Here is a 23,376-nt window from a genome sequence, read left to right as displayed (position 1 = left end):
CAGGTATTCTACCACTGATTACACCGCTAACCTTCTTATGCCCTACAGGCAGGTACCAGTGACTCACTAGCTACTTGAAGAGAGACCTGGTGGACTGTGGTTCAGAAGAAAAAAGGCAGAAAAGTTTTTTTTTGTTTTTTTTTTTGTCGCTTGCAGGGCTTGAACTCTGGGCTTGGGCGCTGTCCCTGGGCTCTTCAGCTCAAGATGAGCACTCTACTGCTTGAGCCACAGCACCACTTCCAGTTTTCTAGTGGTTTATTAGAGATAAGAGTCTCACGGATATTTCTGCCTGGGCTGGCTTTGAACCTCGATCCTCAGATCTCAGCCTCCTGAGTAGCTAGGATTACAGATGTGAGCCACTGGCGCCCATAGAAAAGTTTTTGAGAAACCAATTAACTAACAAAATGTTGGACTGGAGGCTGGTTCAAAGGGAGGAGTTCTAGCCATGAACAATCAAGCTGAGGGCCTAAGAGGCCCTCAGTTCAAGCCTCCCAGTACCAACTCTCCAAAAGGCAGAGAGATGATCAATGATTAATAATTATATATTAATAGTATTTCCATTCTTACTGAAATAAACATAACTAGAGCTTGTTTATATAAACTTCTGCTAACTTGTTGGAAGAATTAAGATTTTTATTTTAATGAAAATAGTAAATCCTTTTTCTTTTTACTTTTGGTGGTTCTAAGGCTTGAACTCAAGGCATCACACTTGCTACACAGGTGCTCTGCTGCCCAACCATGCCATGCCATGCATGCATTCATACTTAAGCTGCTGTTTCAGTTTCTTCTTGGGTTATTTTAGGGATAGGGTTTTGTTGTATATACAAGCTGGTCTGGACTGCAATCCTATTTTGTGCTTCCCTTTGTTGCTAGAATGACAGGTGGGTACCAATATTCCCAGCCATGTGCTTCCCCAGTGGCTTGGGAGAACAGGTATGTACCACTACATCTAGTTACTGAGATGATTTCTCATGAATTTCTATGCTGGGCTGGTTTCAAACTTAGCTTCTTATAGCTAGGATCATAGGATTGAGCCACTTGTGTAGAGCTTGGACTGGCTATTCTTTAGAGAGGGTCTCATTTCCACTGAGATGAATGTTTGGATTTCAATATGTCTATTTACACTTCTATAAAGCTAGGATGACAGGCATGTACCACTGTATGCAGCTACTGGTTGAGAAGGGGATTCATGAACTTTCTGCACCCCACCCCCCCACTTTGATCTGTGATCCTCACTAACTCAGCCTCCCAAGTAGCTGGGATTACTAGCACGAGGCAACAGAACCCAACAACAGCAAGCTATTTTTAATCTTCTTTTTTTTCTTTTGTGCTGTTACTGAGGTTTGAACTCAGAGCCTTGTACTCTTTGGCCTTTCTTGCTCAAGTTAGTGCTCTAAGGGCTGGGAAGGTGGCTCAGTGATAGAGTGCTTGCTTTGCATGCATGAGGTCTTCGGTTTGATTCCTCAGCACCACATAAACAGAAAAAGCTGGAAGTGGGGCTGAGGCTCAAGTGGTAGAGTGTTAGTCTACACCTGAAGAGCTGAAGGACAGCGCCCAGGCCCAGAGTTCAGGTCCCATATGACAAAAAAAAAAAAAAAGGTTAGTGCTCTACAGAAATTGAACCAGAGTTCTACTTCCAGCTTTTTGATGGTTAATTGGAGATAAGAGTCTCAAGGAGCAGGGTGCCGGTGGCTCACAGCTGTAATCCTACTCAGGAGGCTGAGATCTGAGGATCACGGTTCAAAGCCAGCCCGGACAGGAAAGTCCATGAGACTCATCTCCAATAAACCACCAGGAAAAAAAAAAGTGGGTGGCACTGTGACTCAAGTGGTAGAGTGCCAGCCTTGAGCTGAAGAGCTGAGGAGCAGTGCCCAGACCCAGAGTTCAAGCCCCATAACCGACCAAAAAAAAAAAAAAAAGTCTCAAGGACTTTCCTGTGGCTAGCTTTGAATTTCAATCCTCAGCTCACAGCTTCCTAAGTAGCTAAGGATTATAGGTATGAGCCAATATAGCTTGGCTCTCCTTCAATCTTAATATACACGTGGTTTGAAAGTCTTTTTTTTTTGGTCTGAGATTGGAAGTGGAACTCGGTAACTGACAATTTACTGGCTGGTGCTCTTACCACCAGAGTCACTCCTCTAACACCTGAATTCTTTTTTTGGTACATTTTTTAATTGTAAAAATGCTGTACAGAGGGGTTACAGTTACATGAGTAAGGTAATGAGTACATTTCCTATTGAGTATTGTTGCCTCCTCCCTTGTTTTCCCTGAATTCTTTTTAATCTCCAAGACCATTGCCTGGCTACCACTTTCTGCACATAAAAGAACTACTTAAAAATCTTTAGACCTGCTGGGCACCAGTGGCTCATGCCTGTAATCTTAGCTACTCAGGAGGCTAAGATCTGAGGATCCCAGTTCAAAGCCAGCCTGGGCAGGAAAGTCCATGAGACTCTTATCTTCAATAAGCCAGAAAACCAGAAGTGGAGCTGTGGCTCAAGTGGTAGAGCACTTGCCTTGAGCTGAATTGCTCAGGGACAGGGGTCAGGCCCAGAGTTCAAGCCCCATGACCCTCCTCCCCTACCCGCACACAAAATCTTTTTTCTTTTTTTTTGGGTCCGGTCGTGGGGCCTGAACTCCGGGCCTGGGTGCTGTCCCTCAGCTCTTCAGCTCAAGGCTCTACCACTTGAGCCACAGCGCCACTTCCAGCTTTTTTCTTTTTGCTTATGTGGTGCTGAGGAATCGGATCCAGGGCCTCATGCATGCAAGGCAAGCGCTCTACCACTGAGCCAGCTTCCCAGCCCACACAAAATCTTTAGATCTTATATTCCTTCTGAAATTAAGAACCAGTTGTCCACCCTAGCATTACAGGAGCTTCATCAAACAGTCCTAACCATTTTCCTAGCCTAGGATTCCTTTATTCACATCAACTATTTTAGCTAAATCAAACTAGATACATTTGCTGCTGTTCATGTATTCTATCTGGTTGGAATGCCTTGGCTATCACCATTTAATTCTTCCGAGATAATTTCATACAACTTCTGTCATGAAATAGTCTGTCATGCTCTCACTACAATACTCGCAATGCTTTTTCTATTGTTTTGTGTTATACTTAACTAGCTCCCTGGCTTATCCACTTGTCAGCTCTTTGAAGACAAGGACTCTTATCTTGTTATCCACAGGACGCTTTCACCAGAGCAGGTTCTCAAGCTCAAATAGGGATAACTATGTACCTTTGGCAAACTGTATGGCTTGGTGGGGAAAAAAAAACAATAACAACAACAACAAAAAACTATACATTAAAGACACTTGGCTCAAGATCTTTCCCAGCAGGACTCTGCATTCTTGGTAAATGGAATTCTTGCATCTGTTTTTTTTTCCCCTCTTTTTGTGCCAGGCCTGTGGTTTGAAATCAGTGTCTGGGTGTGTCCCTGAGCTTCTTTTGCTCAAGGCTAATGTTGTTGAGTCTCAACTTCACTTCTGGTTTTTCGTGGTTAGTTGGAGGTAAGAGTAACATGGGCTTTCTTGCCCAGGCTTGCTTCAAATTGCAATCCCAGCTTCCTGAGTAGCTAGGATCACAGGTGTGAACCACCAGTACCTGGCTTCCCCACCTCTTCTCCCTCCCCTCCTCCCCCCTTTGATGCTGGTACAAGGGCTTAAACTCAGGGGCTTTTCTGTTCACAACTGGCATTCTACCACTTAAGCCATGCCACTAGTCCAGCACTTTTGGGGGATCAGTCGTAGGGCCTGAACTCAGGGTCTGGGCACTGTTTCTAAGCTCTTTCATTCAAGGCTAGTGCTCCACTACTTTAAGCCACAGCTCCACTTCTAGTTTTCTGGTAGTTAACTGGAAGAAGAGTATCACAGACTTCCCTGCTTGGGCTAGCTTTGAACTGCAATCCTCATATCTCAACCTCCTGAGTAGGTAGGACTACATACAGGAGTGAGCCACCGGTGCCTGGCTTTAGTCTGACATTTTTGTTCATTGAGAATTGGGAAGTCTCATGCCCTTGCTGCGTGTTAGCCTCCAGAGTAGCTAGAATTACAGAAGTGAGTCAATGGTGTCAAATGTGTGCATTTCTGTTATTCTTCACCTATATACTTGAACCTGTGCATCTATGAGATATATTTTTAAATATTTTCTTGTAAAATGTCTGTTCATATGAAAAGAATGGGGTCAAGAGGAAGGATAGCAAGCTAATTTGTTGTGTGTTAACAGTTATTATATAATCTATAATTTTCTTCATTTATCTATTGATGCTTAGGTTTTTGCTTATTGATTTAGATTACATAAATTTAAAAATTCAGAACTAAAGAACAAATGGCAGAACACTAGCTATGAGAAAAAAAAAAAAAAAGCCAAGTGAGAATGCAAGGCCTGAGTTCAAGTCCTAGTACTGGACACATGCGCGCGCAGGTGCGCAAATACACACACACACACAAATACAGAGTTAAAAACTTTTGTTATATTACTTCACAGACACTTAGCCCTTTTTCCCCTTATTTTTCTCTTTTGCAGTGCTGAGAACTACACTCAGCACCTCAAGCATGATAGGCAAGCAAGTGCTCCAACACTGAACTACACCCTTTAGCCCTTTCTAAAAATGTTCTAGATCCTTAGTGTTCCAAACAACTAGTACTGAAGGACAGATAACACGGTCTTTTCTGATCATGTCTGTCATGATACCTGCCACCTCTAGAATTAATCTGGAAACAGTGGCAACAAGTGGTGTGAAGATTCCAGTTTATACCCAGGTTAGCTGGAAATTCTTAATCAGTTAGAACAGACCAGAATTGGCATAAGCTTCAGATTGAATTGCAGATGAAACCAAGTGGACTAGCTGGTATATTGGGCTAGTAACAGACTGCCTCATATCCTGAAACACAACCAGTTCCTTTCAATCAGCATACTCTGTCAGGCCTAGAGTCCTTAGATTATATGCCTCATAAAAGGTACCTTTTCCCCTATCTCAATCTAACTACATATGCCCCGAAGGTTACTAGAATGTTACATTAAACCTGTGAGAAATGGCAATCTTTTTCTTCTTTAACTCCAGAATAGACAATAATAGTGAGAAGATGGACAAATTAGGTTTTAATATTAGCTATGAAGAATGGGCTTGGCTGAAATAATGAAGAACCAATATATACCTGATTTCGAAGAGGCTGTTGCTGTGATGGCCGATCCCTGTGTGTGTGGCTTTCTCGAGTTATTGCAGATGCACCAGAATCTACATGAACTGACCCTACTGGAGTAGGCTGAAAAGATAACAGTCAAATAGGAAAAACAAGTCCAACCTGCTGTCTGTGTAAGGGACAGTATCATTCTAAGTCTCACAGGATATTAGTAATATTTTTCAGCTATTCACGTGTTTCAGTATCTGCTACATAGAGGTCCTGTGGGGCACTGGGAAGAACTATGAATTCAAGTATCCTAGGGAGCTGGGTTCTACTTCTAGAGAAGGCAAGTACCTTCATAGTACTAACTTGTGAATTGTTCAAATAGAACTGACAACCTTCCCCACCACCCCCAATCTAAAACAAAAAACAACAACAACAACAAAAAACAAATGGAACCAAACTAAATTGGCTTAAGCACTTGGGAGATAAAACAGAAGTTTGAAGCTAATATGAGCTAACACAGTGAGCCCTTGTTTCTTTACAATTCCACTGAGTGTGGTGGCTCATGCTTGTAATCCTAGCCACTTAGGAGTTGAAGATTGGGAGGAATGTAGTTTGAAGCTTGAGACTACAAATATAAGACCTATTGGGTACGGAGGAACAAAAGAGGCTAGGAATGTGGCTTAAGTGGGAAGAGGACAAGTACAGGTCCTAAGTTCAAACCCCACTTTGACAAAAACAAAAAAACAAAAAAACAAAAAACTCCTAATTCCAAAATCTTATGAAAGCAACTTATGTCAACAACCTGAAAAGACTGACAAATGTAAAGTCTACACTCAAGGCAATTTCTCTCCCTAATACTAAAAGCAGAAAGATGGGCAAGAGAGGCAGTGCTGGTCTGAGAAAGGAAGTTATGGGGTAAAAAGACACTTACAATAGGTCTCCCGACCCAATCGTAGGCATAGTCAAAGGTGTAGCCTTTTCTTTCAAAAAGGTCTGTGAAGAGGGTCCGTAAATACTCATAATCAGGTTTTTCAAAGAAGTCTAATCGCCTAACATACCGAAGGTAGGTTGCCATCTCCTCTGTAAGGAAAGAATTTTGAAAAGGTTATGCTCTTAGCTAAAGGCTTCCCATGGAGATAAGGTATGGCTCACAGGGATATTTGCAGAAACTGCATGAAATCAGTACTTCTTTTTGGACCACATAAAAGTGATACAATTACCTTGGTTTGATTAAGAATAAAAGCAAATATAAATTATGTGGAAAGCATTCTACTGCAGTACTGGACTTGGTCTACTTTGAAGCTTCAATCACACTTGAGTATCCTTTTAGCATCCTACCTGGAAAGTTCTCACAGAGTGCTTCAATGGGAGTATTCCTTTTGGTGTCACCGATTTTTTGATATCTCTCTTTTAATGTATCGGCCTGTGGAAAGTAAAGAATGGAAGTTACTCAGAAGGAGGTACTAGGTATGGGAGGTTCAATTTTTTCAGACATAATGGTTGTTTTATTCAAATCGGCAAGATGTGTTTTAGGCAATCTCAGATTTTTTTTCTAACACTAACAAATAAGTATATATAGAGATGGTGCAAACATTAGATATGTGCAAACGTTTGCTGGGTTCTAGAAAGTGACTTGGAAATTTGTCTTGTGTTTTCAGATAAATGCCATTAAGTATGAAATTAAGTTTAGCTAGGACAAGGAAACAGAAATATGTCACATTATTTTCAAAGCTGAAGAAACTCAGTAAATATAGCTGTCCTAATCTAAAAAGCACTGTCTAATACAAGTGAGCAAAACAAATGCAGTTTCACTATATACATACTGAAAAGTTGAATAGGAAAAAAAAGACCAGAAGTGAAAAAAAAGACTCTTCAATAAAGTGAATCCAAAAGAGAAATAATTATTTGTGGAATAGTTGTGGCTAATGGCAAATGTGGTATGTCAGGACCTTGAAGAGGCTGAAATATATAGTATGCTTTGGGACACTACACAGAGCATATGGTCCATGGACCAACAATGATCTCTTGAGGAATATTCATCTAGCCTGCTTCATCCAGAATTAAGCAATAACAGTTGCTAAAGAAAGTTGAAGAGATTTAAAATCTATCACTGCCACTAAAATAATTCATGAACCATGAGAGAGTTTCAAGCAATTAGTAATACTAAACAATAATGTCTTTGTTTTGGCTACATGATGAGCAAATATTTAAAGCTGTTGGGCCCAGGACGTAGCTCAAGTAGTGCAAGCAAGAGGCACTGGGTTCAATCTGAAGGAAAAGAGAAAGGAAGGAAAAGGAGAAGGAAGGTAGGTCACTCAAAAAAATTCTGGGGGCTTAGAAGGTGTTAGAGTGCTTGCCTTACATGCATGAAGCCCTGGGTTTGATTCCTCTGGACCACATAAGCAGAAAAAAAAAGCCAGAAGTGGCACTGTGGCTCAAGTGATAGAGTGCTAGCCTTGAGCTGAAGACTGAGGGACAGTGTTCAGGCCCAGAGTTCACACCCCATGACGGACAAAGAAAAAAAATTCTGTCACTATCAATGAGAAGATGCATATGAATATGACTAGAAGACATTGGGATGAGATATAAGGAGAGGAACTTGAGGGCAAGGAAATAAAACCTTATTGAAGAGAATGAGGAGCTGAGATTGTGGCTCAGTGGTGGAGCACTTGCCTATAGCATGTGTCAAACACTGGATTTGATCCCTATCACTCAAATAGTAAAGAGGGGTGGAGGGTGAGGATATAGAAACCTTACTTTCTAAGACAATGTCCTAGAAAGCACAGCAAAAGCAATGAATCATTTTACCCTCTGGAGAGAGAGGGTGTAGGAGTTCCCCAAGCTACAGATTCTTTCTACACTAATATATTGGGAAAAAAAAAAGACTTAAGATGGTTAGAAGCTCACCATTTCCTAGTTAAGAGACACAGCAATTATACTGTTTATGGTTATGTTAACTGTGAAACATATGGAAGTGGTGCTGTGGCTCAAGTGGTAGAGCGCTAGCCTTGAGCTGAAGAGCTGAGGGACAGCGCCCAGGCCCAGAGTTCAGGCCCCACAACCCCAAAAAAAACAAACAAAAAACAAAAAACTGTGAAACATAAGCACTGTTTTGATACCTCTCCAATACATCTTACAAGTAATAGCTAGTGTCTAACATGGTATATTTATTTAATAATGCATTTGAACAGCAATGTTAAATCTGGACTTTCATTTTAGTCAGGTGGGTGCACAGCCTTCACAGGATGAACAAATAGTTTCCATTTCCCCTTAGAAGCATACACTGCTAGCTTTTCTGGTAAAATGTGTAGCAGCTGCTGTCATCTATTTGTTCCAGAAATTCCCTGACATTCTGGGAACACTCCTCCTGCTACCATTAGGTAGCAGGAGGAGGGATAGCAACGCACAGAGAAAGCAGCACTGCCAAGGCTGTGAGACAATGAGAGGAAAGATTATGAAAAACCTAAACACAAAGAGGAAAGGATTAAGAATGTGAAGAAGACAAATGTGAACAGCACAGAGCTCTCAAAGCCCAGGTGGGCATTTCCAAGGTAGGCTAATGTAACCAGTCTGTTTCTCATCCCTGCAGACAACCTCCCCCTTTGTGTTTCTCTGAGACACCAAGCCAACAGCCCCTGCAGTTACAACTGAGCACTTTCAAGGATACCTTGAGTCCTTGCCAGGGTAGGCTGCCTCGGAGGAAATACATGAACATATGGCCTAGGGCTTCCAAATCATCACGCCGGCTTTGCTCTAAAAGGGAAGACAGATCACACGTTATGTTGGCAGTTATTAAAGCAGAAGGAGGTTCAAAACCAAGTAATCCCTTCAGAAACCCTTCTGCTCTGGAAAGGCTCTGCTGACTAATTCTCTGAATATCTAAATCAGGAGTGGTACTTTATATCAAAACCAAAAACAAATGTAGACTTCCTTTTGTCAGTTGCTGGCAGATAAATAGCAAGTACAAGAAAAAAAGCCTAAATTAAAGCCAAACTCTAGTCACTAAACAGTGAGTAAACCATTCCTCACTCAATGTTATCACCTGCCCAGAAAGTGAGATAACAAAAATGAAATGCTATTTCCAGTATATAGGCTACAATTACCCTCTCTCTCTGGTTACTCAAAGGGAAAGGAAGCAGCAGATTAAGCAGCTGAAGCTATTAAAATAGTCCACTCTGGTAAGGCCTGCAAAGACACAAGCCATAGAAATGCCTGGTGGACATGCTCAGCAAATTTTTTTTTTTTTTGGGGGTCCGGTCGTGGGGCCTGAACTCTGGGTCTGGGCGCTGTCCCTCAGCTCTTCAACTTAAGGCTAGCGCTCTACCACTTGAGCCACAGCCCCACTTCCAGCTTTTTTTTTTCTTTTTGCTTATGTGGTGCTGAGGAATTGAACCCAGGACCTCATGCATGCAAGGCAAGCGCTCTACCACTGAGCCACCTTCCCAGCCCCATCAGCAAATTTATATCCATCATACAAGTGTATACTTTAAAACTCAGTTTCATTAAAGAAAACACCAGTGCACCCTCTCTTAGTTCATATCTGTGTTGTGGAGACGTAAAACAATTTGGGAATTCTTGGAAATTAAAACAACCTGAGTGAGGATGATGGCAGAATATTTAAGACGTTTTTGCAATTTCATCTCAGGAAATACCTTAAACATTCTTTTGATGTCAGACTGAATATTAGTATATGCCTTTATTTCTGATTTGCTAATTATGATTCATGGTAAATGTTTTTTATGTGTTCATATTTCAAAATCATGTTTAGAATTTTAGCAAAAGAAATTATAAAAGCAAAGCTAAGAAGCTACCTCCAACTGTATTTTTATTTCTGAGACAGGGTCTTGGTTTATAGCCCAGAATGGCCTCCAACCTTCCGCTTCCTCTTCCCAAGCACTAGGTTTATAGGCATGCACCATTACCCTGGCCAGGCACTACCTTCATCTTGATGTGGGGTTCCCCTAGCTGGGCAGAAAGCAAAATCCAAGACTGTCATATAGGAGGAAAAGCTACCAAACTAAACTCAAAATAAAGAAGCACAATATGTTTAATTGCTTCATGAAATTATGGGAAATTTGTATAAGAAAGAATGAATAAACTCCATAGGTTAGATGAAGAAAGAAAACTTTCATAATGGAAAGAGGTCCCGATGACTAGGTATGTAGCTCAGGGTAGAGGGCCTGCTTAGCCTGCGCAGGACTCTGAGTTTGATCTCCAACACACAAAAAGGGGGGAAGAAAAGGAAAGCAGGCACCCCCACAGAAAATAAAAACAAACTAACAAAAAAAAAAATGAAGCTGTGAATGTGGCTTAGTAGTACAGTGCTTGCCTCGCATGCTGAAGCCCTGGGTTTGATTCCTTAGTACCATATACACAGAAAAAGCCAGAAGTGGTGCTGTGGCTCAAGTGGTAGAGCACTAGCCTTGAGCAAAAAGAGGCTCAGGGACAGTGCTCAGGCCTAGAGTTCAAGCCCTGGGACTGGAAAAGAGAAAAAAGAAAAAAAGTAGTTTACACGCACACACACACAAACTAAACATCAGAGCTGGTCTACATAGCTTGTATGATTTTTGCAATAAAATATATATAATTGAAAAGCCAAGCACTGGTGGTTCATGCCTGTAATCCTAGCTACTCAGAAAGCTGAGATCTGTGAATTGTGGTTCAAAGCCAGCCCAGGCAGGAAAGTCCGTGAGACTCTTCGATTAGTCCCCAGAAAACCGGAAGTGACACTGTGATGCAAAGTGTAGATCAGGGACTGTGCCCAGCCAGGTCCCAAGTTCAAACCTCACAACTAACAACAACAACAAAAAAAAAGTGTGGGTTTAATTGAAAACAAACTTAATTAGATGAAAACTGTTAACAGAACATAAACAGAATTGAAAAGCAGTATGTGTGAGTTTCTAATACCATGTACAAATAAAGCAACACAGAAACTGTAGCAAATTCTCAGAGTGAATCACTCCTTATCTCTCCATTTTTATATCTACTTCCTGTGATAAGAGGTCCTTGGATAATAAAATATTCACTAAACAAATGGCTGAATTTTAGCTGAGCACTAGAGGGCGAACTATCTACATCTTCAGAATTAACAAGGCTCCATAGGGAAAATTTCATAGCAGAGTCAATTATAAAATGAATTTTTAAAAATTCAAATTAAGTAGAATAATACAGAAAATTTAAAATCCTGAGAACCATAAATAAATAGCTATACAAAATTGAATAACATGAAAAACAAGAGTTACTAAATCAGATCAATGACCTTGGTTTTGCTCATCCTTTCCATTAATTTAACTCAATTAAATTAAGTCATTAATTAAGTCATCAATTTTGGGCCTCAATTTCCTCATCTAAAATAGTCTAAAATTCTAAAATAATTGATGACAAACAACTAGGACATTAAAAAAAGGAGTGAAAAATAGGAACATACTTTTTACACTTTGGGGGTTTTTTGGGTGCCAGTCCTGGGGGCTTGAACTCAAGGCCTGAGGATACTGTCGCTGAGCTACATTGCTCAAGTCTAGCTTACTACCACTGGAGTCACATCTTTACTTTTTTTTTTTTTTTGGTGGTTAATTGGAGATAAGAATCTTAATGGACTTTCCTGATTAGACTGGCTTTAAACCATGATCCTCAGATTCCAACCTCCTGCTGCAGCTAGGATTACAGGTGTGAGAACCACTGGAGCATGGTTGTCAACACTTTTTCTTATTCAATATTTCCACTTGCCCTCTTCACTTGTTCTGGGAAGTCATTTACATTTTCAAAGAAAAGGGTTCTTCACACCATCCTTTACGATCAGAAAGATATGCTTGATTTATCCTTAAGTTTAATACGATTTTAGATAAAATGTATTTTGTTCAAAGCAAGACGTGATTGTAACCCATTATTTCTTACCCTAATTTTAACTACAACATAAACAAATTAGGCTGTTTCAATCAGGGCTTAGACAGCGGAGAAGGTAGTTCATCTAATTTGGGAATGTCAGAGTGGGAAGCTTTTCCCCATGTCCTGCTCCATTATAAAAGAGAAGTTCTCTCCAAGTCATTGGACAATACATCTCTCCATGTTTTTTCCCTCTCATTAAATATAAAAGACATAACATATTTAGAAATCAATAGCATTAGAGTTCCTATGAAGACCTCTTGGGTTTGATACCTGAGACAGAATTTAAAGGGTAGCAATACTTATTCTCAGCATTGTGGAGGAGACAAAGCATGGTGGTGGGTTGGATCAGACTCGAAAAACTGTATCTGAGAAAATCCAAGGCTGAGATAAATTTAAAGTTCTACATAGCAGTAATGACAGCACAAGAAGAAATGAAGGACCCTACTCTGATACAGAGTAGGTGGCTTAGGACAGACTTTTTTGAATAATTAATAATAAGGATGATTATCATATAGAGTGGCCTTGCTATTATCAGGCACTAGGCTAAACACTTTTATATACATTATTCCACAAACCTTATGCTTATGCAAATTAATCATTACACAGGATGTATATTAAAAGAACTATTTTCACATCCATTTTATTTTTTATTTTATTTTATTTTTTTTCCGGTCGTGGGGCCTGAACTCTGGGCTTGGGCACTGTCCCTCAGCTCTTCAGCTCAAGGCTAGTGCTCTACCACTTGAGCCACAGCACCACTTCCGGCTTTTTTCTTTTTTCTTATGTGGTGCTGAGGAATTGAACCCAGGGCCTCAGGCATGCAAGGCAAGCGCTCTACCACTGAGCCAACTTCCCAGCCCCACATCCATTTTATAGATGAGATAACCAAAGCTGAGGGAGGACCTTTACAGGACCAAAATCACAACTATTACCAGGTAGGATCTATATTTCTTTTTTCTTAATCATTGAAGCCTACCTTATACAAACTAAGGAGATAACAATCCTGTATCTATTCTTGATCCTCCTGACAAGAATAATAAAATCAGGATAGAAGTCCAGGAAGCATGGATTAGACCCATAACCTCTAGAGTTTGTCAGTTAAACACGTATGACTTTACCGTAAGACTCAGTCTTTCTCCTATAAGCAGAAACTTTTCCACACACACCCCCACCCCCGCCGCCCCCAGTCCCCTGTTGTGGGGCTTGAATTCTGGGTCTAGGCACTGCCTCTCAGTTCTTCAGCTCAAGGCAAGTGCACTACCATTTGAGCCACAGCGCCACTTCCTCAAATCTCAGCCTCCTAAGTAGCTAGGATTACAGACGAGAGCAACCAGTGCCCCCAGCTAACCAATTTGTTTTGGCATAAAATGAGGACAACCTTCCAGTCTAATCATATTTAATAAAGAGGATTTCCACATGGTTGAAAACATTCTAACAGCATTCATTATTTCAACTGTTTTTTATCATACTATTTGTAATGTCTTTTTTTTTTTTTTTTACCATCATTAGAATCCTGACCTGAATACTTGCAAAATTTATTTGATGAGGCAACTTAGTAGACGCTATAGTGGCCTTCAAAATACTTACTAGTATGTAATAGCTTTGCATTTATAAATCTTACATAACTAGCTCTGCAAAGAGTATAGAAACTGATCATATTCTCATTACACATAGTTTTTCTTTTCTTTTGTTGTTTTTTGTCAGTCATGGGGCTTGAACTCAGGGCCTGGGCACTGTTCCCAAACTCTTTTTTTTGTTTTTGTTTTTGTTTTTGGGTCCGGTCGTGGGGCCTGAACTCTGGGCCTGGGCGCTGTCCCTCAGCTCTTCAGCTCAAGGCTAGTGCTGTACCACTTGAGCCACAGCGCCACTTTCTTTGCTTATGTGTGTTGGGGAATAGAACCCAGGGCCTCATGCATGCAAGGCAAGCGCTCTACCACTGAGCCACCTTCCCAGCCCCTGTTCCCAAATTCTTTTGCTCAAGCCTAGTCCTCTACCACTTTAAGCCACAGTGTCACTTCTAGTTTTCTGGTGGTTACTTGGAGATAAGAGTCTCACGGGGCCGGGAATATGGCTTAGTGGTAGAGTGCTTGCCTAGCATGTATGATGCCCTGGGTTCAGCACTACATAAACAGAAAAAGCCAGAAGTGGTACTTTGGTTTAAGTGGTAGAGCACTAGCCTTGAGCAAAAAACAGCTGAGGGACAGTGTCCAGGCCCTGAGTTCAAGCCCCAGGACTGGGAAAAAAAAGTCTCACAGACTTTCCTGCCCAAGCAGGCTTGGAACTGCAATCCTAAAATCTCAGCCTCCTAAGAGGCTAGAATTACAAAAGTGAGTCACCAGTGCCCGGCTTAGTATCAATTTTTAAATATACTTTTTCATTTATCTAGGAAACTTTTCTTCAAATAGAATCTTCCAAGAAAATCCAGTATGTAAAACAAATAAGAAAGGAAGGATTTTTTTTTTTTGAAACTGGAAAGAGGCCTAGGGCTCTGCCTACTTGGCTTCCCTCCTGCTCATTAGGCTTCTCTCAGAAATACCCTTTCTTGAACTAGATCTTCTAACAAGGAAGATCGTCTGCCTTGATTAGATTGTCTAGTAATTTTTGTACAGATTCCTTATACCCAATAAGATACAAATACCAAGGTAAAACAAATATATTTTTCATTGAGTAAGACAGGAGTTTCAAATGATTATGTATGTAATAATTCATGGTAAAAAGAAACCTACTAGCTGAGCGCTGGTGGCTCATGCCTGTAATCCTAGTTACTCAGGAGGCTGAGATCTGAGGATCGCAGTTCAAAGTGAGCCAGCACAGTAAGACTGTGAGACTCTTATCTCCAATAAAGCACTCAGAAAATTGGAAGTGGTGCCCTGCCTCAAGTGGTAGAGTGCTAGCCCTGAGCTGAAGAGCTGAGGCCAGAGTTCAAGCCCCATGACTGACCAAAAAAAAAACCTACTCAATGTTAGTGAAGCCTTCTTTCTCAAAACAGACACTAGCCTGGTGCCCTCTCTCAGGACTGTCATACATGAGGGCTTTACATATATAAGTACCTGACCTACAATTATACTCACTCAAATACTATTATTTGGTTACAATAATCCACAATCTCACACTGCTGAGAAATGAGGTACCTAGAACCATATGTGAAGAATTAAGAATTCCTAAGTAACCAATAGGGTAACTGGTAAAATTATTAACTACCATTTCAACTTCTCAAATATAAAAATCACTTACCTTGGACTAGGAATGTAGTTCAGTGGAGTGCTTGTTGAGCATGCATAAGGCAAAAAATAAAAATAAAATTCACTTACCTTTTAAAGCAACAAATACCACAAGTTGTAATGCATGGGGATAAAAGTGTTATTGGAACAGAAAGCTGTTCAAATGACCTGCCCCATTCATGGAGAAGAAAATAAACACACCTTTGCCAAGATGTGTGTTGATAGACATATATCGTGCAGTTCCAGTTAAACTTTTGTGCTCCCTATAAGGTATGTGTTTTTTGGTTTCAGGATCAATGTATTCCTTGGCCAGTCCAAAGTCTATAATATGTATAACATGTTCTTTCTTATTGCCTTGTCGGCCGATCAGGAAATTCTCTGGCTTGACATCTCGGTAAATGAGATTCTTTGAGTGTACATATTCCATTCGAGAAAGCTAAAACAAAAAACATGATAGAAATACTTTAAATAAGTATATTTTTAAAAATGTCCTTTCTTCCCTCTTTCCCTTCCTTCCTGCACAAGACTAGCCTAATTTACTTGTTGTAAAAGTTCTAAGAAAAATGAGGGCCAGAGAAGTTAATACTGGCCTGACATCAGTCAGTCAATAACAGAAGCAGGACTACAGTTTTTATGTTATAGTAAATACAACCTAAAATAATAATCACCCAGTATTATTTCAAATTTCATTAAGCTGTTCTACTTAGTAAAGGGAATCTTAAGCATTTAGATTGTAAATTCAAAAGTAAAATCCATTTTTTAGTAATTCCAAATGTTTTCTGAGTAATAAATAGGTGAGTCAATCACCACTTCTTCAAACAAAGATATATTTGAGTCCTTCTTCTTTTTTTTTTTTTTTTGTCGGTCCTGGGGCTTGAACTCTGGGCCTGGGCGCTGTCCCTCAGCTCTTCAGCTCAAGGCAGGCGCTCTATCACTTGAGCTACAGCGCCACTTCCTGTTTTCTGGTGGTTTATTGGAGATAGGAGTCTCACGGTCTCTCCTGCCCGGGCTGGCTTTGAACCTCGATCCTCAGATCTCAGCCTCCTGAGTAGCTAGGATTACAGGCATGAGCCACCAGCGCCCGGCTTGAGTCCTTCTTCTGAGAGCCTAACAAACTTCTCAAAAGAATTGTCACAACTGCCCTTGGCCAACCATTGTATATAATACACTAAAGAACTAAGGCAAATACTTCATCACCCAACTTTGAATGGGGGTTAATCCAGTGTTGTGTTGTCAATATTTAGGAATTTGCAACCTTAGGAAGACATGATATAAATTCTATGTGTTTGAGAGCTATAAATGAAACATTGAAGAATTTATTTGTCAAATTCCACCCAATCATCCTTTTTCCCTGATAAAAAAAAACTGCATGTTTCCAATTCAGTTAAGCAAGGTATTGCTTCAGTGCACAAATTCTTAAAAGTAAACTACAGATTATGTGAGCTCTGAGTAAATCATCTGCTCCTCATTCTTCCTCCCCTCCCTCGCTGCTCCTCCTCCTCCTCCTTCATTTCTTATTTGCCTCAACTAGCTTCTTAAAATTCCATCAATCCTGTACTAACTCACAAGGTATTTACTACAGCTAACAAACTGACACCAGAAGGCCTAGAAGGGTCCTGGTTAGGAAAGCTGCCTATCTTCTGGAATAACAAATGCCAACCTACCAATTGAATAGCAATCATTAACACTGTCTTCAAAGTAAATGTTCGGTCACAGAGATCAAACAAATCCTCCAAGCTAGGGCCAAGGAGCTCCAGCACCATGGCATTATATTTCCCACACGGCCCAAAGTAGTATACCTGTGGGAGACCTTCACCTGAAAAGAGAGGAAATGGGGTAGAGTAGGAAACACAAAAACAAAAATATAAGGTAATTGCATCACCAATGATTATGACATTAATTAAGTATAATTGGAGAGATTTCAGTTTCCTTTTATAGTCCTATTAGAAAAGTTAGAGTGAGCATAATAGTGTCAGTGAGAACTATTAATGGGTTGAAAGGGCTAAGTCATTTTACAATATGTTCAGATAAGCAGTTATTTAATACTAGAGTGCCAAAGGCATTTCCACTACTATATATAAAAGAGAATAGTCCCTGATCCATTATTGGATCAGCATGCAAACTATTTTTCTCAAAGGATGCCTGGAAAGTGCAATATCATAAAAGGTTCAAAGAACGGTTCGATGAGCTCAAAGGCCAGGCTGCAGACCTTGCTACATTAGCTGATTTCATTAGCTACATGGAGTTGTCTGTAACTGCTACTCCAGAGAGTTCAGATGGAAGGAGCATGGCCAAAAAGGGTGCAGCTGGCCCTAGGCCAGCACAACTGGTCCCTTCTCACAGGGAACCTACATAATGTTCTGTTTTCTATCAACTGGAAAAGTCAATAGACACTTAGCATTTAGTTGCTGATAAGTAATTATGCAAGGAACAGGAGGAAAGAAAATATAAAAAACAATAAAGCTAGGTTTACTCCAGATTTGAAATTTGTGGTTATAAGAAGCCAAACTAGATTTTTCTTACCAAAATTACAACTTGTGAGTCAATTTCCTTACTTTTGTACCAATACTGGGGCTGGGGTTTGAATCCAGGGCCTGGGCACTGTCCCTTATCTTCATCACTCAAGGCTAGCTAGGGGCTGGGAATGTGACTTAGTGGTAGAGTGCTTGCCTAGCATGCATGAAGCTCTGGGTTCATTCAATTCCTCAGTACCACATAAACAGAAAAAGCTGGAGTGGTACTGTGGGGCTCAAGTGGCAGAGTGCTAGCCTTGAGCAAACGAAGCTCAGAGACTGGCAAAAAAAAAAAAAAAAAAAAAAAAAAAGTGGGGAAGGAGGCTACCTAGCACTTTACCACTTCAGCCATAGCTCCACTTTGTTTTTTGAGTGGTTAACTGGAGCTAACCATGTCATGGGGACTTTGCTGCCCAGGCTGGATTCGAACCTTGATCCTCAGATCTCAGCCTCTTGAGTAGCTAGAATTACACATATGAGCCACCAGCCCTAGCTCTGATTTTCTTTTTATAGTGTGTTACAAATATGAGACATTCAGTAGCCGGGCGCTGGTGGCTCACGCCTGTAATCCTAGCTACTCAGGAGGCTGAGATCTGAGGATCGCGGTTCAAAGCCAGCCCGGGCAGGAGAGACCGTGAGACTCCTATCTCCAATAAACCACCAGAAAACCGGAAGTGGCGCTGTAGCTCAAGTGGTAGAGCGCTCGCCTTGAGCTAAAGAGCTGAGGGACAGCGCCCAGGCCCAGAGTTCAAGTCCCACGACCGACAAAAAAAAAAAAAAAAAAAAGCACAAATATGAGACATTCAATAAATGTGTTAAATGGAACCAGGAGAACAGTAAATGGTTATGAGACCATGAATATGGTCTAATCAATCTTATCCTTTTCTCTTTTATCTCTTTCCCCCTTTCTTAAACAATTTCAACATGGAGCTGGGCACCGGTGGCTCACACCTGTAATCCTAGCTACTCAGGAGACTGAGATCTGAAGATAGCGGTCCAAAGCCAGCCCAAGCGGGAAAGTCTATGAGACTCTTATCTCCAATAAGCCACTCAGAAAGCCACAAGTGGCATTGTGGCTCAAATGGTAGAGCCCTCACCTTGAGCTGAAGAGCTGAGGGATAGTGCCCAGGCCCAGAGTTCAAGCCCTATGACCGACCCCAAAAAAAAAAAATTCAACATGGTTAACTGCTCTATTTTCATACATGTAAGAAAACTAGCTTAGAACATATTCATCCCCATATAGGCATCTCAGCAGGTACCGACTACCCTCAACAGAGCCTATTTTAGTTTCCTGTGGTTTTTTTTCAGTGTGTATTAAGATTGCATCAAGGGGTTCACCATAATTATTTCAGACACACATATTGTGTTTTGATGCAACTACTAATTCTAAAAATTTCATCCTAACATACAGAAAAAAATTGTATCCTACACATTTACAGAACTTTTAGAGCTTTATAACTTTTCTAAGCTGGACACTGGTGGCACACATCTGTAATACTAGCTGCTCAGGAGGCTGAGATGTGAGACTCATCTCCAATTAACCACCAAAAGCCAGAAGTGCAGCTGTGGTTCAAAGTGGTAGAGCACTAGCCTTGAGCACAAAAAGCTCAGACAAAGTATGCAAGCCTTGAATTCAAGCCCCAGGACTGGTGAAGAAAAACAAACAACCAGAAAAACCCTCCTTTTCTAGAACCACCCTACCCAATGCCTCTTTTTCAAATCTGTCATCCTAGGGAAACTAGAAAGTTACAAATGCCCAAGTTGCTTTTTGCTTGTAACTAAACAGGGAAAACTAAAAAATAGATAGTAGGCAGGCAAGGAATAGACTACCACAACTAGCCTTGAAGGATAAAATACATTCAGAAAATAAAATTTCAGTGATGTCAAAAACTATTATATAGAACATAAATTTAAATAAAAAAATATTCCTAAATCCCACCTTCCATGTATCTGATAAATAAAATCTGTAAATCTCTAGGATAGAGTTCTGAATTGGATTTCTCAGCAAGACTCATTGGAAACAGTTGTCAGGTTTTGTATATTTCAAATAAACTGAAAAGTGAGCTCTTCAAAATAATGGGGGGGGGAAGGGCACTTCAAATTAAATCCAATTTTTCTTTGGATATAGATAGACTGGAAACAACTATAAGTTAGTAGGAGTGGAGTATATATACTATATTCGATTATACAAATTAGGAATGAACATATTGACAGAAAACACTCAAGTTGTTTATATTATATTGTTTTTATTAATAATGGAAGTGGAGCTGTGGCTAAAGTGATAGAATGCTAATCTTAAGCAAAAAAGCTAAAGGATAGCACCCAAACCCTAAGTTCAAGCCCCAAAATGTGGCATGGCACACACATACACAAAGATAAATTGGATTGGAGGACTGGCTAGTTGGTAGAACACTAGCCAATGAGTAAAAATGGCTGGTACCAAGTTCAAGTCCTGGTCTTGAAACCAAAAAAAAGAATAATATCATACTTCACTTCACAAAGTTACATATGCATACATCATAGCAATGGTTCTCACATTAATTGCAGAACCTGGGGAAAAGAATTAAATGTACATTACCTCTGCTTATATTTCACCCATACAAATAAAAAAAAATAGCCAGAGCTGGTGGCTCATGCCTGTAATCCGACCTACTCAGTGGGCTGAGATCTGAGGATAATGGTTCGAAGCCAGCTAATCACAGAAAAAGCTGGAAGTGATGCTGTGGCTCAAGTGGTAGAGCACTAGCCTTGAGCAAAAAATGGAGCCCAAGAGTAGAAAGAATGAAAAAAGAAAGAAAGATAGAAAGGAAGGAAGGAAGGTAGAGAGGATTTTACTGTCTAAAAAACATGGAGGGAGCCAAGTGCCGTGGCTCACGTCTGTAATACTAGCTACTCAGGAGGCTGAGATCTGAGGATCTCGGTTCAAAGCCAGCTAGGGCAGGAAATGCTGTGAGACTATCTCCAATAAACCACTAGAAAAGTAGGGCTGTGGCTCACACAGTAGAGGGTTTGCCTTGAGCTGAAGAGTGCAGGGAGAGCACCGAAGCCCAGAGTTCAGGCCCCACAACCGACAAAACAAAAAACAAAACACAAAACCATGGAGGGAGAAAAAAACAGTCAGAGACAAAAGTTCTTTTAAGAGAGCAGACTCAGTGGAAATATGATGCTTCTGGACGTCCAGAAGCAATCTAGAATAACCAGGTACCTTAAGGATATAAGATGGTACAAGAATGGACAAAGCAAAAAAAGAAAAAGAAAAAGAAAAAGAAAAAGAATGGACAGAGCAGGACTGAGAAGGTGGCTCGGTGGTAGAGTGCTTGCCTTGCATGCATGAAACCCTGGGTTCAATTCCTCAGCACCACTTAAGCAGAAAAAGCCAGAAGTGGCAATGTGGCTCAAGTGGTAAAGTGTTAGCCTTGAGCTGAAGAACTGAGGGACAGCACCCAGGCCCAGAGTTCAGGCCCTATGACCAGCCAAAAAAAAAAAAAAAAAGAATGGACAGAACAAAATGAGAAGAATCTGAGTATCTGACAGCTGCAGAAACTATGCAATCTTTGACTTCTGTTTCTTCTAGGTTTTTCTTCTCTGAAAGAAAAATAAGCTGGGTGCTGGTGGCTCATGCTTATAATCCTAGTTACTAAGAAGGCTGAGATCTGAGGATCATGGTTCAAAGCCAGCCTGGGTAGGAAAGTCTGTGAGACTCTTATCAGCAATTAACAACTAGAAAACCGGAAGTGGTGCTGTAGCTCAAATGGTAGAGTGCTAGCCTTGAGCTGAAGAGCTGAGGGACAGCGCCCAGGCCAAGTTAAAGCCCCATGATCACAAAAAGAAAAAAGAAAAAAGAAAAAAAAATTTCTATCTTAGCTGAACTAGTCGAACTAGTCGAACTAGCTGAACTATATGTGTGTGTAAACATATATATGCATGTGTGTGTATATACATATATCTGTATATATACACACACACATATATATATATACATATATAAACAGCCAAATATAATCTAATTAATAAGCATGACTTTTGTTGGCTAACTTGAAAATCTGGGTACAATATCCTCCTTCTAGAGTACAAGCTAAAAGTCAGGTCTGCTTAGAAATGTAATATTAGCATAATGTCCCAGACTTGCTGCCAGTACTCAAAGATCAGTTAAAATGAGACAAATGATCATCTTGTTCTCAATAATCCTCAATATCAAATCTAGGTATCTCTTGCCAGGAGTTTTCACATTCAATAAGAATCCACAAAAGCATTTGGGGTAATATCTGTAATTTCTAGCTACACTGTTAGTTATAACTCCTGCCTAGGAAATAAGGAGTTCCTGCTTGCTGCATGATTGCCTTTTATTAAATACCCTGAAGCTGCACAATGGCCCTGGAAAGCTTTGATGTATTAAACACAACTTCTAGACCACTGAGTGGCTTTGAAGCATTTCTAAGAGAGATATGAGGTCCAAGATACTAGTGTAGAAAAAGCTCAATTCAGTCTTGGATCTGGTATTTGATTCCACCACCCATTCTGGCAAATACTTTTGCTTCTCTCTGGGTGTTGGCTTTTTCATCTATGGAGTGAAAGATTTAAGCTGATTCCTTTTTTTTTTTTTTTTTTTGTCGGTCATGGGGCTTGAACTCTGGCCTCCTGAGTAGCTAGGATTACAGGTGTGAGCTCCTTTAAGCTGATTCCTTTTTAAAATCTACATTCTGTTTAAGGTTAAGATTTCCTTCTAGATTCTTTTTTTTTTTTTTTTTTGGGTCCAGTCATGGGGCCTGAACTCTGGGCCTGGGTGCTGTCCCTCAGCTCTTCAGCTCAAGGCTAGCGCTCTACCACTTGAGCCACAGCGCCACTTCTGGCTTTTTTCTTTTTGCGTATGTGGTGCTGAGGAATCGAACCCAGGGCCTCTGGCATGCAAGGCAAGCGCTCTACCACTGAGCCACCTTCCCAGCCCCTAGATTCTTCTTTGTAAAGCCACAAAATCAGGATGAATAAAACTCACCACCATGTTATACGAATTATGTGTGGTGTCACAAATCAAATTAAGCTGGTAGTGGTACTCATCTGAAAGTGTGTTTACTTAAAACATCTTGAAAACTTAAAAACAAAAACAGATGGACTGACTTTACACCTGCTAAATTAGAATTTCTAGGACTAGAAGCAAACATAGTGTCTACAAGTGATAGGCTACTTTAGCTGGAAAACTGCATCTAGAAAGTAGACCAAAAAAGGCATTGCTTTATCACTAATATATTATGAAGACTCAGGGAACACTGACAAACCAATTTTCTTCTTTTTTCTTTTTGCTGGTGGTGGGGCCTGAACTCTGGGCCTGGGTGCTGTCCTTCAGCTCTTCAGCTCAAGGCTAGCGCTCTACCACTTGAGCCACAGCGCCACTTCCAGCTTTTTCTGCTTATGTGGTGCTGAGGAACCGAACCCAGGGCCTCATGCATGCAAGGCAAGCACTCTACCACAGAGCCACCTTCCTAGCCCACCAATTTTCTTAAGAAGTTCTTTCAAAATGGGTACCAGTGGCTCATACCTGTAATCCTAGCTACTCAGGAGGCTGAGATTTGAGGATCATGGTTCAAAGCCAGCCCAGGCAGGAAACTCCATGAGACTCTTATTTCCAATTAACCACCAGG

General features: G+C 40.6%; 1 protein-coding gene across 9 annotated transcripts in view; it reads right to left on the bottom strand.

Annotated features, from left to right (window-relative positions):
- Positions 1-23,376, bottom strand: part of Csnk1g1 (casein kinase 1 gamma 1) — a 162,088-nt gene that overhangs the window by 24,776 nt on the left and 113,936 nt on the right. For all 9 annotated transcript variants that reach the window (XR_011366640.1, XM_069995185.1, XM_069995186.1 and 6 more), the window contains 6 exons: positions 16,892-17,043; positions 15,429-15,663; positions 8,789-8,874; positions 6,460-6,544; positions 6,053-6,201; positions 5,149-5,256 (listed from right to left, as the gene is read on the bottom strand). Coding sequence is in view for 8 of the 9 variants with exons in the window: in XM_069995185.1 (XP_069851286.1) it covers positions 5,149-5,256; positions 6,053-6,201; positions 6,460-6,544; positions 8,789-8,874; positions 15,429-15,663; positions 16,892-17,043 (815 nt within the window). In the remaining variant the exon portion in view is untranslated. The remainder of the gene's footprint in view (positions 1-5,148; positions 5,257-6,052; positions 6,202-6,459; positions 6,545-8,788; positions 8,875-15,428; positions 15,664-16,891; positions 17,044-23,376) is intronic.

Source organism: Dipodomys merriami, unplaced genomic scaffold, assembly GCF_024711535.1.
Source record: "Dipodomys merriami isolate MVZ:Mamm:240054 unplaced genomic scaffold, mDipMer1.0.p SCAF_48, whole genome shotgun sequence".
In the NCBI taxonomy this organism is placed as follows: domain Eukaryota; kingdom Metazoa; phylum Chordata; class Mammalia; order Rodentia; family Heteromyidae; genus Dipodomys; species Dipodomys merriami.
Note: the sequence above shows the minus strand (reverse complement) of the source record. Positions and strands in the feature narration are given on the sequence as shown.